The following is a 17,455-nucleotide window of genomic DNA, read 5'->3' on the forward strand; positions in this document are numbered from 1 at the left end:
AAACATAAACGTACCTCTCCGATGCCAATTTTAAATAATCTTATTTACTTGTTAGAAAGCTAACATCAATACCTTTACTGAGAAGTTTCCTTTCCGACTCTTCCTTCGGAGAGTGTGGGCTTTGAGTCTTTGGCTCTGATTTAGCACCAAGCAAAGTTTGCCTGATGCTCAGACTCTGGCGAGGTGTTTTTGGCAACTGTTCTGCTTTGCTGTTGAAGGAAATGACATTTGTTAACTATTACAGTCATCCCCCTGTATCTGTGGTTTCAGTTACCTGTGGTGAGCCATGGTCTGAAAATATTAACTGGAAACTTCTTGGAATAAACAATTCATAAGCTTTCAATTTTGTACAGTCCTGCCCAGAATAAGAATCATCCCTTCATCCAGAGTAGCCACACTGTATACGCCATCTGCCTGTTACTATACGGGAAAAAATATAGTGTAGAGAGGATTTGGTACTATCTGCAGTTTCAAGCATCCACTTGGGGTCTTGGAATGTATCCTTGCAAATAAGGGGGATGACTGTACTGATTTTATATCCAAATTAACTGCAGGCAAGGTGGGATTCTCACCTCATCAGACTGTTATATTCTTTTATTCTTCGACTAATTAGATCCCTGTTAGTGACTCCAGTGTCCTACAGAATAAATAAAGTAAAATTAGAAAATCAATTCTAAATATCAATAAGTAAGTGATGATCCTTACTCTTTTGAGGCTTTGTATTGTACTGCTTTGCTTAACAAAAACATGACTATCATCTGTTCTCAGTGGAGCTGTTTCAAAGCTTCTATTCAACATCACCATGTGACAGATGTTCCAAGTGCCTCCCAACATTGCCAAAGGGTTTTGTTTCTTTTCTGTATCCATGCAATAGCTAGGATAGTACCAGCAAGTAACAAGTTTTCAATACTTATTGAACTGATCTGTCCATTTAAAAATAAATGACTACGAAGCAGTGTTTTCTCTAATACCAGAAAGAATGATCAGCGTTTAAAAACTATACGTGTAAGTGATTTTTCTTCAAAAAGAAAAAGAAATAATATAGGTGGATAAAAGATGGAAACAGACTGCCAGAATGTGTTAGTGACTAATTTGTAAGGACAGTGAAACCAAGGATCAACTAGTATCAAAAGTGGCAGTTACATTACCAGAAAAGAAAAAAAGAGAAAAGCTTAAAATTTGCTTGATTTTTTTTAACCTCTGTGAGTTAACTTGTATAAAATGCTATATGGTAAACCCAGAGTTGACTATAACGTGATCCTTTTATTCCTATTCATTCCAATTATACATTGATATTGAGTGGGGTTCTCAATTTTTTTTAACTTGCCTCGTTTTGATTGATATAGTTTACAAAGAATACAGTCTTTAAATACAGGAGTAAGTTATCTTGAATTTAAATAGACCATTCCAACTTATCAGCTGAGAGATCATATGATTAAGATCTAGAATAAGACTGCCTGGATTTAAATCCTACCCCGATGCTTAAGTCGCTGTGTGACCTTAGGGAAATGATTTAGCCTCTTTTTGCCGCAGTTTCCTTATTTGTAGAATGGTGGTGATGATAATAGGACACATTCATATGGTTGCTGAGATTAATGCATGTAAAATGTTTAAAATAGTATGTGCCATATGCTGTGTGCTCAGTGAATTACTGTTTTCTCATCTATGAAACTGGGGAAAACACTTGTGTACCTGTGTCTTAAGATTAGATGGTGATGATAACAGCTCACACCGAGTAAATGTTTATTACCTGGCAAGCATTCTTCATATGCATTACCTCATTCAATCATCCAAACGGCTACTATGTGTCACAGAACAAGTCATCTGAAGGAGTTTTAACAATGACAGTCTACTGCCCGAGAGAGTGCCTGACACATAGTAGGTGCCTGTTACACAGAACTCCTCTGAACTATTACTTAAAGCTGAAATCCACATCTAAGTTCTTATTCTCCCTGTTTATTTTGCAAAAATTCAGGTCTGATGCTCTCTGTATAGCGGGTAGCTGTACAACATAGGTTGCACTGATAAAGATCTGGTGTTACTTTTTAACCACAAACAAGGCAGAGTGTAAACTACCAAAGGAAAAAAGCACACTTTTCCTATGGTATACGTTTTAGTACTTTGAATTGGATATAATGGAAATGACTAAATTAGAACATAATCTGCATAAGTTTACATTTAATGTAGGCATTCCTGAGTACTGTAAGAGAACTCTGTGCCCCCTTTTTGGTTATAATAAATGGGCATGAAAAGTGAAAACACAGTGAAGAAAAAACTGTGTTAATGATAAGAAAATACTTCAGCAAATGCTGACTTAATCATTGCTAAATTTGCTTGATAAAGTTTATAGTTATACGTACTTTAAAAACCATCTTTCCTGTTGAAATTCCTACTGTAAAAATATCTTGATGATCATAATTCTCAAATCCCTAAACACTTCTGCATGAAAAAGAAAAGCTGGGCTAGGCGCAGTGGCTCACACTTGTAACCCAGCACTTTGGGAGGCCGAGGCAGGCAGATCACGAGGTCAGGAGATAGAGACCATCTTGGCTAACATGGTGAAACCCCATCACTACTAAAAACACAAAAAATTAGCCGGGCATGGTGGCGGGCGCCTGTCATCCAAGCTACTCGGGAAGCTGAGGCAGGTGAATGGCCTGAACCCGGGACGGGGGGCTTGCAGTGAGCTGAGATCATGCCACTGCACTCCAGCCTGGGCAACAGAGGAAGACTCCGTCTCAAAAAAAAAAAGAAAAAAAAAAAGCTGACTTATGATGTTTGAAAACGCAAGTTTTCTTAGAAACTAATTATTGTATGACAGTAGGCTCTATCATATTCTTGACTGTATAATTCTATTAACAAAAATCATCAGGATCACTCCACATTGACATGGTTATTTATACTGGTAAGTATGTTTACCATAACGTAAGCACTACAACGATCCTGTCTGTGAAAGATGGAAATGGATCTGGAATAACTTGGTCACAAACGACCAGGACTAGGAATGTAGTTCACTGCTTCTCGGTATGCAGAATATATAAATAACCTATGTTTCTAGTTCAGTGATGGTGATTTTCCAATATGTGAAAATATATAAAATAGGTATGTCTGAGTTTTCCATCAACTGTTTTACATGAAAATAGCACATTATAATTTTTTATAAAAATGATATATCATATTCCTTAGATCTTTGTAAGAAAGTGTTGTGTGAAAGGGTCACATTTCTCCAGCATTCCTTTGAACACCCACCTCTTCGTTTAGGTTGCTGCTGTCCTGGATCGTCTTGATCCAAGCTAACATATCATCTCTGTCTTCAGCCTGAAACAGGCATTCGCAGTCGGATGTGGTGAGTCGAAACACATTTTTCCTCTTGGTCTCACTGTAAGAGATGTCTATCAAGCAAGCATTAACACTGATGGGCTGCTCTTCCTCAGACGGAGTCGTCTGCTCTCTTTTATCTTTGTACAGGTAAAGTGAATGACCCCGAAGGACAACGTACATCTGTTTCCACGGCCGAATACTTCCACCAACTCGCTAGAAAACATGCGACAGTGCATGAATAGTCAGTATTTGGCTAAATCTTTGTGACAGGATAAGCACATTAAGCAACACCCTTCCTCTGCGCTTACACATAACTAGTGTAGCAGGTGGCAGATTTAGCTCAGTACCTATTTGTGAGGAGAGGAAGATAAAAATTGTGGACCGTAAACTGAGTTAGGCAGTGTATGCATATCAAAGTCAAGGACAGTGAAATCCCAACTTCAGTTGGGAAGGCAAAATGAACAAAGCAAATCAAAGAAAACAAATGTAGCAAAATATATCAAAAACAGTAACGGAACAGAAAATTTAAAAATCAGTCCAAAAAACCTTTTGAGTGAAAGACTTACGACTTAGAGCACACAAATGACAGAAACTGCAGAAGTTCTCAAACAATTGTATACTTAACTAATTAACAGAGTTCATTAACTTTATATGGCTAAGCAACTCTATCCACATCCAAAGTGAGTTTTCTTAAAAATTTTAAACTCTTCTGACAGCATTAAAATATTCTTATATATAAGCTGTCCAAATATTATAGAACATTTTTGCGGCAAAGTTTTTTTCTATTGAAATCTACTGGATGCATATATTGATATTTTTATGCTTGTTTAATTTTTAAAATACAATGAAACAAACTTATAAAGGTAACTTAAAATAAACTGAGAAAAGAGATATAAAAATTTAAAACTGAACTGCCACTTCCTAAAGGACAATGGGAATAACCCATTGCTAATAAACTAGGGCAGAGTTCCTTCTTAAATACTTTGGTTTCTTTTTTACATTGCCAAAACATAAGACAATATGCATGTTGACTACATGCAGCTGACACACAGGACAAAAAGTACTAAATTAAAGCAATAATTAGAATTTTTTTAAGGAATACTTTTTTAATGTAGAAAAATATATTTATAAATTTTTTTTTTCACTCTTTAATCTGGGTATCATGCCATTTTATGTATACAGGTTTTATGGTTTATTTGTCAGGGTCTGCATTTCTGACAGTCAGGGTGGCTTAGAAAACACACTACCTTGCCCTTATCGGTGACAAGAGGCCGGAAATGGAGCCACCCTTCCTTGGCAGCATCACTGAAGACCTCTGAGGAAGAATCTTTTCTGGACCCAGAGTCTTCCGATGACTTTTGGCTGTCTGTGATCTATAGAAAGGACCAGGAAAACAAGGGAAAACGGCATTTTCCTTTATAAATATTTGCACATTGAAACTGCTTTGTGGAAAACTCTTATTTAATGTTTCAAGTGAAGGGCTATTTTTGAAAAATCCTAACTTTATATTTTTAAAAATTTCTAGTCTCATTTAAAAAATGTGAATTGACTATCATTTTTTAACCATTAAAAATAACAAATGGTATAATTTTCCTGTTCTCATCAGTTCACATTTTAGTGAAAAATGAGAAAATGATCGTTTTGTGATTTATGTCATTTGAAGAATGAAAACAGCAAGATGCAATAACGAATGGCTGAGAAGCAGCTAGAAACTAGTGATGCTGTGGCAGGGCTTCTCTGAAGAAATAATATTTTGTTGAAATCTGAAGGAAAAATAAGGAGCCAGCCATAAAAGGTCAGAAGGAAGAGAAGTTTGGTGAGAATGTATAGCTAATGACTGTATATCATCATTATCACTTAAAATGTTCACTGATTAATGTGATCAACAAACAGCTAATTCTAGATCATTAAGGGTCTTTTAGGCCATGGTAGGAAGTGTGAAAGAAGCATTAAGTGACAAATCAGGGGAGTAACTGAACACCCAGTTCAAAGCTCACTCTGAGTACTCTGTTGAGAGTGGATTCTAAAGGGACAAGCATGAAAAGAGCTGCGACTACAGGAATCCAGGTGAGAGATGATGTCAGCTTGCATTTAAGTAGCATACGTGAAGACAGGAAGATTCAGGGTAGTCTGGAATTGATATGGGGGAGAGTGAAAAAGAAGAAACATGGCTAGTTCTGAGATATTTGGCTTCATCAAGAAGATGAATGGAAGTGAACTTGCTGAGATGGGGAAAACTTAAGGGATAATGAGGTCTGGGGGTAACGGGTCTAATCATCACGTAAACCTTGAGTTGCTGATTAAACATCCAAGTGACAGCAGCTGACATGAGCTGCAGTTCAGGAAGGAGGTCAAGGATAGCCACGTAAACTTTGGGAAACCTCTGCAGAAGATCACTGAGGAAATCAGGGTAGATAAAGAAGGGTCAGAACAACTCTGGGCATTCCAACATTTAGATATTAGGTGGAGCAGAGGGGATGGAGAAGTAGCCTTTCAGTTAGAAAGAAGAACAGGAAAGTGTGGCAAGATGGAAGCCAGCAGAAGAAAGTGTTTCAGGAAGGGAGCTGGAAATTGCATTGAATACCAGCAAGGGTTCAAGTTAAAAACCGACGTTAACCATTAGTTTCGGAACCTGAATGTCAGTGTTGTTCTGATGTGTGTGAGCTGAGAAGAAGTAGAAACTATAGTTTTTTCAAGGGGTTCTGCTGTGAAAAGGAGTAACGAATAAAGCGGGATGTGGATTCCAGGAAGGTTTCTATTTTAATGTAAGAAATAGAACATGGGTGCATACAACAGTGAACAAGTCACTGGAAAAATGGTGACTGTGCAGAAGGGGACTGAGAAACTTAGAGGCAAGAGAATCCAAAGAAGTGTCGGGTGCACAGTAGTATTTATGGTAAGAATAAGGAAGGCAGCAAGTGTGGGTATAAAGGCAGGGGACTGGCTGGGGATGGTGGCTCACGCCTGTAATCCCAGCACTTGGGGAGGCCAAGGCGGGCAGATCACCTGAGGTCAGGAGTTTGAGCCTATCAACATGGCAAAACCCCATCTCTACTAAAAACGCAAAAATTAGCCAGGCGTGGCAGGCGCCTGTAATCTCAGCTACTTGGGAAGCTGAGGCAGGAGAATCGCTTGAACCCGGGAAGTGGAGGTTGAGAAAGGCAGGAAACTGATATTTTTGGAGATGGTAAATAAGGAAATTCCTGTCTAATAGTTTCTATGTTTTCAGGGAAGTACGAGGGGAGGGAGAAGAGAGAGAACAGGGGTGGAGTGAGGGGTGTTAGGGGAAGCCACAAAATAATTTCCAGGATAGAAAAACATACAACAAAATACAAAAAGGACTGCTGGGCAGTTAGATTTCTGGCCTTGAACTGATAAAGTCAGAAAAATCAGCACAACGTGCATCAGGTATTATGTACTTGAATATGTACAGAAATTAGAAGAGAACATTTTATACACAATATTTTCCAAATGTACTCAATACTTACAGAATAAAAGATTACAATATTTAAATATTAAATGTCTACTGGGTAAAAGAAGTACTTCTCTATGAAGAGAGAAACTAAGGTAAGGAGAAACTCTAATACTAACCTTGATTCCCTTCAGACTAGATACGTGCTTAAAGGACCTGTTGGGAAAAAAATACATAAATATTTTCAATAAGTGCAAAAAAACCTTAAAGATATAAGAATAATTTTATTACCATTAATCTTTCAATAATAATCTGACATTTCATCATTAATACGTTAAATGTCCCCTATTCAATGGAAGTGGAAAAAAAAAAGCTAATTTTATAAAAAACTTTCCACTCAGTAATTAAAACTTTCTTAATTGATCTGGTAAGTTAAAATTGTTTCTGCTTAAAGTGTGGGATTTTCTATTTTTTTTTTTTTAATCAAAGACAAAGCTACTCAGGCGGAACACGGGGTTTTATGTTACTAGTTAACCATAGCTGCAATGCTATATTAAGGATTTCCATGATGTTAATTATGATCAGTAAGCAGTTGCCGTCAGCAGCCATCTTCAGGGAGACGCTTCCTGTCATCTCCACTCATCCTGCTGGTGGATGCCCTGAACTGGAAATGTGGCAGGGAGGGCGCAGTTAGGGACAGTCCCGGCCCTTCACTCTTCTACTCCAACCACATTCTGCCTGCTTTCAAAAAGGAGGACAACTGTTGCCACTGAAAAGGCTCAGTGCTTCAGGAGACAGGTTCATGTTAAAGTAATTGAAAATAATTTAACTTTTATTAAGGGACAATCAACTTTTTAAAACTCAAAAATCATTTAAGAAACTTAGAGTTTCTTGACGATGTTACTAGAGGTGTCACTGTTCTCTCCTCTCAGAAACGCCCCCACCACGCCACAAACAACAATGTAATCAGAAACAGATATGCAAACTCAATCTTCAGCCATATCAGAAGACACTAACTCTGAACTACGCTATACAAACAAAGAAAGGTGGCTAACTGCAGTGAAGTAAACAATGGATACAGGAAGAAAGAAGAGGGCACCGTTACTTGCAGATCTCAAAACTGCAGTACATTGATTTCTGAGAGATTGAAACCAACCATCCATTGTTTGGAACAACGGAAAATAGCGTGCTGAAGCTGGCGACAGGAGCCTCGTTTGTTACCACGGAGTATCAGAGGAGAATGAGGAAACATACAGTCCTGCCATCACTGCAGGAAACAGTGTGTAGCTGGTGTAGGGTGCAGTAGACTCTGAAATAATGGCAGTTTTTGATATCTTATAATGAGGAAGAAATAAAAGCTAAAATAGCTCACAAATCCAACCCTGTATCTTTAGGAAAATTCCTGCTAGCCTGGAAGCAAGCCCTGCTAGCCACACAAACCTCCCTGAAGTAGCTGGTCCAGAAAGAACTAATTTTATTGGAATATAAAGAATAACCAAATGGAACCCTCAGAGGACTGTATGCAAAAATAAAAAAGACAAATAGCTCTTTAACACAAGGTTCAATATCATAGATGTCAGTATTCCCCAAGTTAATTTATAAATTAATCATTGTATCAATGAAAATGTACATAAGAATTCAAGAACTAGAAAATCTGAATTTAAGGTTCAAATACTAAAATAAAAATAGCCAGGAGAATTCTGAAAAAACATAAAATAATGATGGATAATAGTCTCACCAGATAAGAAAGACATCATAAAACTACCATAATAGAACCTGTTATACATTAATATACAGATAAATCAACTGAATAAAGCCCCAAAATAAAATTAAATACACATGACTTAGTATATAATAAAGATAATGTACTGGTGGGAAAAGGATGACATTCAACAGGTGCTTTTGGGACAACAGAGATATTAGAAAATTAAAGTCTCTTTATCTCACTAATTAGAATAAATTAATTCCAGGTGAGTCAAAGTTGTGAGTTTACAAAAAAATAAAAAAATAAGTAAACATAACTTTTGTTATAATTCTGGAGTAGAGACAGAATTTTTCGATACGACTCAAAATTCAAAGGCCACAAAAATATTTCCTAAATTTAGCCACAGAAAAAATTTCAAATATTTTTGCATGGTTTAAAAAAAATGAAAAATATTGAATTAGGAAAGACTTGCAACACATCACAGAAAAATGTTAGCTTCCTTTATATAAAAAGGATACAGAAGTCAGAAGAATCCATAGAAAATAGTCAAAAAATATAAAAAATCAGTTCACAGAAAAATATATCTTAAATATATGAAATGGTGTTCACCTGATAAGAAAGCGTCAAATTGAAACTGCAAAATGCTATTATGATAATTAAAAAGATATGTATCAAAGTCTAAACAATACACTGTGTTAGAATATAACAGCAGAGGCTTTTGTATATTGCTGGTGGGAATGTGGTTCGGTATAATTTTTATGGAGAGCTATTAACAATAGATAATAAAATTAAAAATATGGCCGGGCACGGTGGCTCATGCCTGTAATCCCAGCACTGTGGGAGGCCGAGGTGGGTCGATCACCTGAGGTCAGGAGTTCCAGACCAGCCTGACTAACATGGTGAAACCCCGTCTCCCCTAAAAATACAAACTTAGCCGGGCGTGGTGGTGCATGTCTATAATCCCAGCTACTTAGGAAGCTGACGCAGGAGAATCGCTTGAACCCGGGAGGTGGAGGCTGCAGTGAGCCGAGATTGCGCCATGGCACTCCAGCCTGGGCAACAAGAGCAAAACTGTCTCAAAAATAAATAAATTTTTAAAATAAATAAAAATATACCTTTGATGTAAGAATCCTGTTTCCAATTGTATTTATTCACACATGTGCTAACTGCACTATGTACAAATATAGTCAATAAAGTATTTGTGATAGCATAAGATTTGATCACTATAAATGTCTATTAATACAGAGTATTGGTTAAGTATATCATGGTATAAACTACTCAATGGAAAATTAAAAAATCATGACACAGCATGAGCCAGGACTATATGCATTTAATGATCTCTAAGATCAGTGTCTATATCATGTGTCATTTGTTTGTAAAAATAATTAGAATACAATACACATATAAGCATATTTAGGTAGTGTACATATGATTTTATGTACAGAATAGCTCTAGAATTACACAAAAGAAAACAGTAACATATTATGTCTGAATAGTACTGAATGGCTGCAGTTTTTAGGGTGAGAGTATTTAACATTTTTCTACCATGTTTGTGTGTTATTGATTTTTAAAATTCAATTTAATGTTACCATTAACAACTTTATTTGCATTTCTAATGTCAAAGTTAGAAAACGTAAGACCATCATTCAATTCTGAACTTACATGTCCAGGTCATGCTGAATACCCATCCACATGCAAATATTTAAAATAATACACCTGAGACTTACAATTTTGCATCTTCTCTGTAATCATCCAGACCCTCATCATATGATTTTGATCTTTCTGTCTTTGAGTTGGGCTGAGCATCCAGGCTAGGAGGGCCAACAGATTCTGTAATTAATTAAAATTCAATATTTAGACATTCACAAATGGTTCCCAGATTCTTTTAATGGTGGAAAGATCAGTTTATCATACTGTTCTAAGCGGAAAACAGAGCATGAGATATGGTTTACAAAACCACCCTTTAGACGTACCGTGGTCATGTGAGAGCTGACGGCGAATTATGGGAGCTGAAGTTGTGAGGCTGGGAGGAACTGTTGCTATGGAGGGGACCTGAGAGGTAGAGGCTGATATAACAGCAGAAGCAGGGATATGTGCAATATCATGATCAATGCTAGGGCTAGTTGGTTCATCTGTAAGAAAAAAGGAAAATCAGAATGTTCAATGACCTAATTGTTATTAATAAAACTCATAAATCAATAACATTATTAAGGGGGTCAGATAAAGATTTTAATACTTCACCACCAAAGCACATCACTAAATGACCTATTCAGTCTGATAAAAATTGATTTAGTTATTACTCTAGTAATTCTAAATAATTCTGAGAATATGGTATAAGAAATTAAATGAGCTGCTCTGCCAACCAATTAATGCCTTCACTAACTAATTGTCAAGGTACTAAAGTTTATAGGTACCTCGAACCTAAACTTATCAAACCAGAGCAATACTCATATACCACCCAAAAGAATTACTTTTCAAATTTTAAATGTATCACAGATTATCACTTCAGGAAATTAAGCAAGGTGATTGGTTGAGGCTCAGTTTTCAAAGCATTAATTCCTAAAACCGTATCTCCCCCCTCATCCCCATACAAGTGTATCTCAATTTCTGTAGAAAGACAAAGTCCAGTCTCTAGCTTCCAAAATAAGTTTCCAGAGACATTTGTACAAAATTCTTACTCTTATAAAAACATCAATGATTTAAATTCTAATACTTTAGGCCAAGAAATGTAATTCAATAGGATGCTGGAACTATAATCCTTAAAATTAAATGCCCCAGAATAAAACCTGTTAAAGAACGTACTACAATGATAAACCAGGGTTTTGATGCCTTGATTTAAAAGGTCCAGCTATGTTAATTTTGACTAAATTCTAAGAATGCTGTACCATATCATCAGGATTTTACTCAAAAAGACCGATAATGTTACAAAAATATAACATTTCCATCTTATGGCCAAAATCAGTAAATTCTAACTAACTTTAGCTTATTTTCTATTTTTACAACTTTCTTTAAAAGCAGCTCTTTACATTTTAGCAAGAGAAGACATTTTGGAAATTTCTCTATGCACCACTTTTTACTAAGTAAATGACAGTTTACTATCATGTCAGTAAGAATACAGTAATTCTTTTTCCAAAATCAAGAAGATAACTGAAGTTTTAAAAATTCAATGAGGATAACAATTTAATTTCACTAAAACTTGTATTTAAAACTGATTTTGATATTTAAATTAGCACATGTAATAAAGTTTCTTTAAACAACACATGATATAAAGCAGGCTGGTTTTATAGAGTCTGCTGATCCATAATTCTGTTATAGATTAATGAATACTGATGTGAACAGGAATATACTGTATTCTTCAAAAAGTATCTGACTCATGCAGAATTAATAAATCTTTATACTGGGATAAATCTTTGAGGAGAATGATTTTATGCCTTGCAAAAGTAATGAACGTGAAATTCAAATTGTACATGGATTAAGCATTATTGCAAAGCATTAAATACAATTTTCAAATTTTGTGTCCCTGGATTTCCTAATGGTATTCATTCAATCCCTTCCGACTTACTATATTTTGGAGAAAATTTCTGAAACACACTGGATTAAAATAATCAGTTTTAGATATGTCTGCAAAAATAGGTGGGAGGATAGATACTCACCTGTTCTAAAGTTGGACTGAATGGAGAAGGCGTGGGAGAAGAGACTAACATTGGGCTTACTCATTTCAGTATTGTTGCATTCTTTATAATAAATGCCTTTTACTGGTATGTTAAAAGGAGAAAAGATAAAGCTAAACATACTTTTAAAGTAAACACAATTATATTACCTCACATTTACAGACTATACTAATCCCATTCTTTATTCCCTTTGAAAATATAAAAACTTTTCTACCGGTTTAAAAATACTGTGTTAGGAATAATCCAAATTCAAAAACTCTAATTTTCACATACACTATAATTATTACCAATATGCAGATTATGTAAAAACAATTTCAATTTATCTTATTTTCCAGTGTAGAAAAATAGACATTAGTTGACCAAAGGGAAAACAAAAATTTTTCATCTCATATACAAACATATTCAAAAGCATCATGATGTCACACTTTCAAACGACTTCTAAATTTTTAAATAAAATATTCTGTTAGATGAAAACCAATCATCTTTATCCTAGGCATACCACATACTACATTAAGACATTAATGCATTCAAAACGTATTTATGAACTACTGGGGTTACAGATTTGTTATTAAGTGGCATAAACATTCGTGTTAAACTAAATTACATAATCAAAGAACTGACTTAAGAAATGAAGTCTTGGCCGGGTGCGGTGGCTCACGCCTGTAATCTCAGCCCTTTGGGAGGCCAAGACGGGTGGATCACCTGAGGTCAGGAGTTCCAGACCAGCCTGGCCAACATGGCAAAACCCTGTCTCTACTAAAAATACAAAAATTAGCCGGGCCACGGTGAAACCCCGTCTCTACTAAAAAATACAAAAAATTAGCCAGGCGAGGTGGCGGGCACCTGTAGTCCCAGCTACTCAGGAGGCTGAGGCAGGAGAATGGCGTGAACCCGGGAGGCGGAGCTTACAGTGAGCTGAGATCCGGTCACTGCACTCCAGCCTGGGCGACAGAAAGAGACTCTGCCTCAAAAAAAAAAAAAAAAAAAAATTAGCCGGGCATGGTGGTGCGTGCCTGTAGTCCCAGCTACTTGGGAAGCTGCGGCAGGAGAATCACTTGAACCTGGGAGGCGGAGTTGCAGTGAGCTGAGATCATGCTACTGCACTCCAGCCTGGACGACAGAGCAGGACTCTGTCTCAAAAAAAAAACAACTGAGGTCTTCACTTACTTTCTTCACTAAAAGACCCAGAGCTCTTTTTAATAAAAAGAATGGTGAAGGATACGTAAGTTGCTACACATCAAAATTCAATATGGTTACTGTTTCTTAACATGTAAAAAAAATACAGGCCTATATATCCCAAAATTTTGCTTTGGAAAACAATGTTTTCCAAAAGTAAATAATCCTCACAGATAATATCTACTCCATTATTCATTTGGATTTTTTCCAAATGGAAAATATTTCAAATTATGTTTCTACTGATAATATTCATATCTGAATAGGAAACTTTCACTGTTTATTGCTTATCAATATTTTAGAAAAAACATCTTAAAGATTTCATATTGTGAAACTTCATGCATAACTGTTACATAATTATTTTTCAGATATCAGAGCATGAAAGAAGTCCTCCTATATGAAGAGCTCTTATAAGTAAGAACCACCAAAATCACAGCAGAAAGAACAAAACACATGAAAACACAACTCATGGAAGAAATACAAAAGCCTCATAAAAATGTAAAAAATACTTGTAAAAACCTATTACTGAAATGATCAAATAAAAGCAAGATGAAACAGTGATTTATAACTGTCTTTTCATCTCATAAACTGACAAGTATTTTCACTTTAAGATGTTCTCATCCTATTTGATCCTCTTCGTATTCTTCAAGATAACTACAGAGAGTGTATCTATGCCTGTCTATCCCAGAGATTCAACAGGATTTCACAGGAGTGGCTGGCCCTCCTGTGGGTGGGCATGATCTAGGCCTATCCCTCTCAATCCACAGAGATTGGCCAAGGGGTGAGAACCACACAGTCAGGGCCCCTGATATTAATAGTATCTCCAGGATTCAATACATGGGCAGTGAGAAAACTATGGGCTTTCTCTTCTTTTCTTTGAACAGCAACTGTAGAAATCAGTAAACTGTTGAGTTGTCACCAATGGCCAACTTTTCTACTATGTGGAAAAAAATTATCTGAGAATGAAGAAAGCAAAACAAAAAAAGACTCACAGTGGTGGCTCATGCCTGTAATCCCAGCACTTTGGGAGGCCAAGACGGGAGGATCACTTGAGGTCAGGAGTTCGAGACCAGCGTGGCCAACATGGTGAAGCTCCATCTCTACTCAAAATACAAAAATTAGCCAGGCATGGTGGCGCACGCTGGTAATTCCAGCTGCTCAGGAGGCTGAGGCAAGAGAATCGCTTGAACCTGGGAGGTGGAGGCTTAATGAACTGAGATTGTGCCACTGCACTCCAACCTGGGCAACAGAGTGAGACTCCATGTCAAAAAAGAAAAGGAAAAAAAACCTTACTCTTGATGTCATCACTTGGGTATTTAGATCCAGCCATGCATGGAACCAGGTCTACCACAGAAGTTCTTCTCTGTGAGCTAACATTACTTCTTGGCATGAGCTAATTTGAAATAATTGCCCTGTCCCTGGAACCAAGAGAATTATGATGAACATAAATGTGGAGGGCAATGCGTTTCTACCACCCTGACAAATGTGCATGTCTTCTCAGAACACCCAGTGTCCACTGTTACAGGTTAGGGCACAGAGCAAAAAAAAAAGTCCCTGCGAAGATGAGCTGAGTTATGAGGAATGTTTCTCACAGCTTATCATAATTACAAAGAAGCATATAATTAATGTACTTTATATTTTATAATTATAGTTGACCATAGTTTTATGTAACTCGGTGAAATTATCAGAATTTTCAGCAGAGACCATGGCAGAATAATCAGTTCCCTGACATAATTCTGCTATTTTATTTCACCTCTGCTACGAAGTAGTATTCCTACCCTCTCCCCAAATTACAGCATCATAATTTAAGGAATATTAACACTATTACTTATTTTAATGACAGAGTAAACTGTACATTGCAAAGACAGGGGTAAATTTGTATAAGTTGAAAGAAATGGCAACTAACCTGAAATTATATATGCGGTTCCAAAATAGCAACAGCATGTATATATCTTTTTTACTAAAATATGGAAATTGAATAAACTGTCTCTGTTCCAACTCCTACCAGAAGGGACATACCTCAAGCAAAATATACTTAAAATCTTGATTTTTCCTCATCCTTAAGGACAAGGACAAGAAATACAGCTAATGGATCCTGTGTCTTAAAAATAAATTCAGGCCAGGTGCAGTGGCTCACACGCGTAATCCCAGCACTTTGGGAGGCCCAGGCAGGTGGATCATGAGGTCAGGATATCGGGACCACCCTGGCGAACACGGTGAAACCCCATCTCTACTAAAAATACAAAAAATTAGCCGGGCGTGGTGGCGGGCGCCTGTAGTCCCAGCTACTTGGGAGGCTGAGGTAGGAGAATGGTGTGAACCCGGGAGGTGGAGCTTGCAGTGAGCCGAGATCACACTGCTGCACTCCAGCCTGGGCAACAGAACGAGACTCCGTTTCAAAAATAAATAAATAAATAAATAAATAAATTCAGATGTGACAAATATCCTTTCTTTTTACTTGCCTTCTGAGATATACACTCAATTTAAATCAAAGGAGGTGAATGGCTAAAGTTAAATGATCTTTTTTTTTTTTTTTTTTTTTTTTTTTTTTGAGACGGAGTCTTGCTCTGTAGCCCGGGCTGGACTGCAGTGGCCGGATCTCAGCTCACTGCAAGCTCCGCCTCCCGGGTTTACGCCATTCTCCTGCCTCAGCCTCCGGAGTAGCTGGGACTACAGGCGCCCGCCACCTCGCCCGGCTAGTTTTTTGTATTTTTAGTAGAGACGGGGTTTCACCGTGTTAGCCAGGATGGTCTCGATCTCCTGACCTCGTGATCCGCCCGTCTCGGCCTCCCAAAGTGCTGGGATTACAGGCTTGAGCCACCGCGCCCGGCAGTTAAATGATCTTATTAACAGTCAAGCATAAGCTCCTTCTTTCAAGTAACAACGTATTAATCTTTGGTAATGCCACTTTTTTGGTATTTTTTTTTTAAATCAGAGTTAAGCCCAATGAAATAAAGACATCCTAAAAAATCGAACTCCTTAGGCAAATTTAAATTAGCCCCATTAATACCAATTACTGAACATCAGGTAAAAGAGCTGATAAAAATGGCATGCTGGAGCTGGAACTCCATTTACATTACATTTAAAAGGCCTAGAGAAAGAATGTTTAAAAATGATGCTCATATATTCACATGGCCTTCTCATCTTTGACCCAGCAACAGACCTTGAGGCTCACTAAACATTTTTCACTAATTATAAATAAAATTTTTGAAGCAATAAGTCCTGTTTTATATGAACTGGTGAGGGGTGACGATCACCTAGTTCAAATATTCCCAATTTTTACAATAATTAAGCTCATTATCATAACTGGAATTCAGTTTTCTAATTAAGACCAAGTTTCTTTAATGGTCAGTTCTGTGAACATGGATTTAAATTAACATTTGGCTTTTTGAAAGTCATTTGGAGATTTGGCTATCTTAATAACCAAAAGGTCAATGCTGTATTTCCCTATTAGATAGAAATGATTTTACAGTGGTTAGGAAGGGGAGTATTTTGAATAAATTCCCTATTTATGTTTGCCATAGCAAGATGGCAGTCAGTGCTGACGATGAGGGAGTGGAGTTATAAATCCAAGAGGAACTACTGTGAAGTAGGTATTTGAAAGGGAGGTGACAAAATCAGAGCAAAAGCAGGGATGTGTGATATGGGCAGCTCGTCTACAAGAAAGCAGGCACCAGTGAGCAGAGCAATGGCTCTAAATTTACAAAGGGCAAGTGGAAGGATCACATCTAGATTTGCCCCGGTTAACAGGTTACAATTACTTGGCTGAAGTTTTGCAGTCCCATAGACCAAAGATAACTAAACCTTTAAGATCTGGGGGTGAGGGTGTGTGTCCATGGGCCCAGGCACAAGCATGTGTGTATGAAAAATGATCCAGCTTGCCAGCTGACATGCTGCAACAATTTCAACAAATTCAACATTTACTTAGAAATTTAATAAATATCAGGTCACCAATTTCACTAATCTATCTTGAAAATTCTTCTCAATTCTAGTACACAGAAAAGCAGCAAGAAAGTAGAAATGTGGATGACTGAGTAGGGAAGTCAAGAGACCTGGTGTGTTTGACTTTGCAAAAGCCACTTAACTTTTTTGGATATTACATTCACCACCTATAAAACAAAGAAGTTGGACTTGGATGGTGAGAAGGGCCAATTCTAGTTCAAATGGCCAACA

The 17,455-nt window shown here is 37.0% G+C and overlaps 1 protein-coding gene across 12 annotated transcripts in view; it reads right to left on the minus strand.

The window, feature by feature from the left end:
• ARHGAP21 (Rho GTPase activating protein 21) overlaps window positions 1–17,455 on the minus strand; it is a 135,281-nt gene that overhangs the window by 13,636 nt on the left and 104,190 nt on the right. For all 12 annotated transcript variants that reach the window (XR_005235191.2, XR_005235192.2, XR_005235193.2 and 9 more), the window contains 7 exons: window positions 10,412–10,570; window positions 10,166–10,268; window positions 6,913–6,949; window positions 4,569–4,694; window positions 3,250–3,534; window positions 573–637; window positions 73–209 (listed from right to left, as the gene is read on the minus strand). Coding sequence is in view for 9 of the 12 variants with exons in the window: in XM_008002539.3 (XP_008000730.3) it covers window positions 73–209; window positions 573–637; window positions 3,250–3,534; window positions 4,569–4,694; window positions 6,913–6,949; window positions 10,166–10,268; window positions 10,412–10,570 (912 nt within the window). In the remaining 3 variants the exon portion in view is untranslated. The remainder of the gene's footprint in view (window positions 1–72; window positions 210–572; window positions 638–3,249; window positions 3,535–4,568; window positions 4,695–6,912; window positions 6,950–10,165; window positions 10,269–10,411; window positions 10,571–17,455) is intronic.

Source organism: Chlorocebus sabaeus, chromosome 9 (assembly GCF_047675955.1).
Source record: "Chlorocebus sabaeus isolate Y175 chromosome 9, mChlSab1.0.hap1, whole genome shotgun sequence".
NCBI lineage: Eukaryota > Metazoa > Chordata > Mammalia > Primates > Cercopithecidae > Chlorocebus > Chlorocebus sabaeus.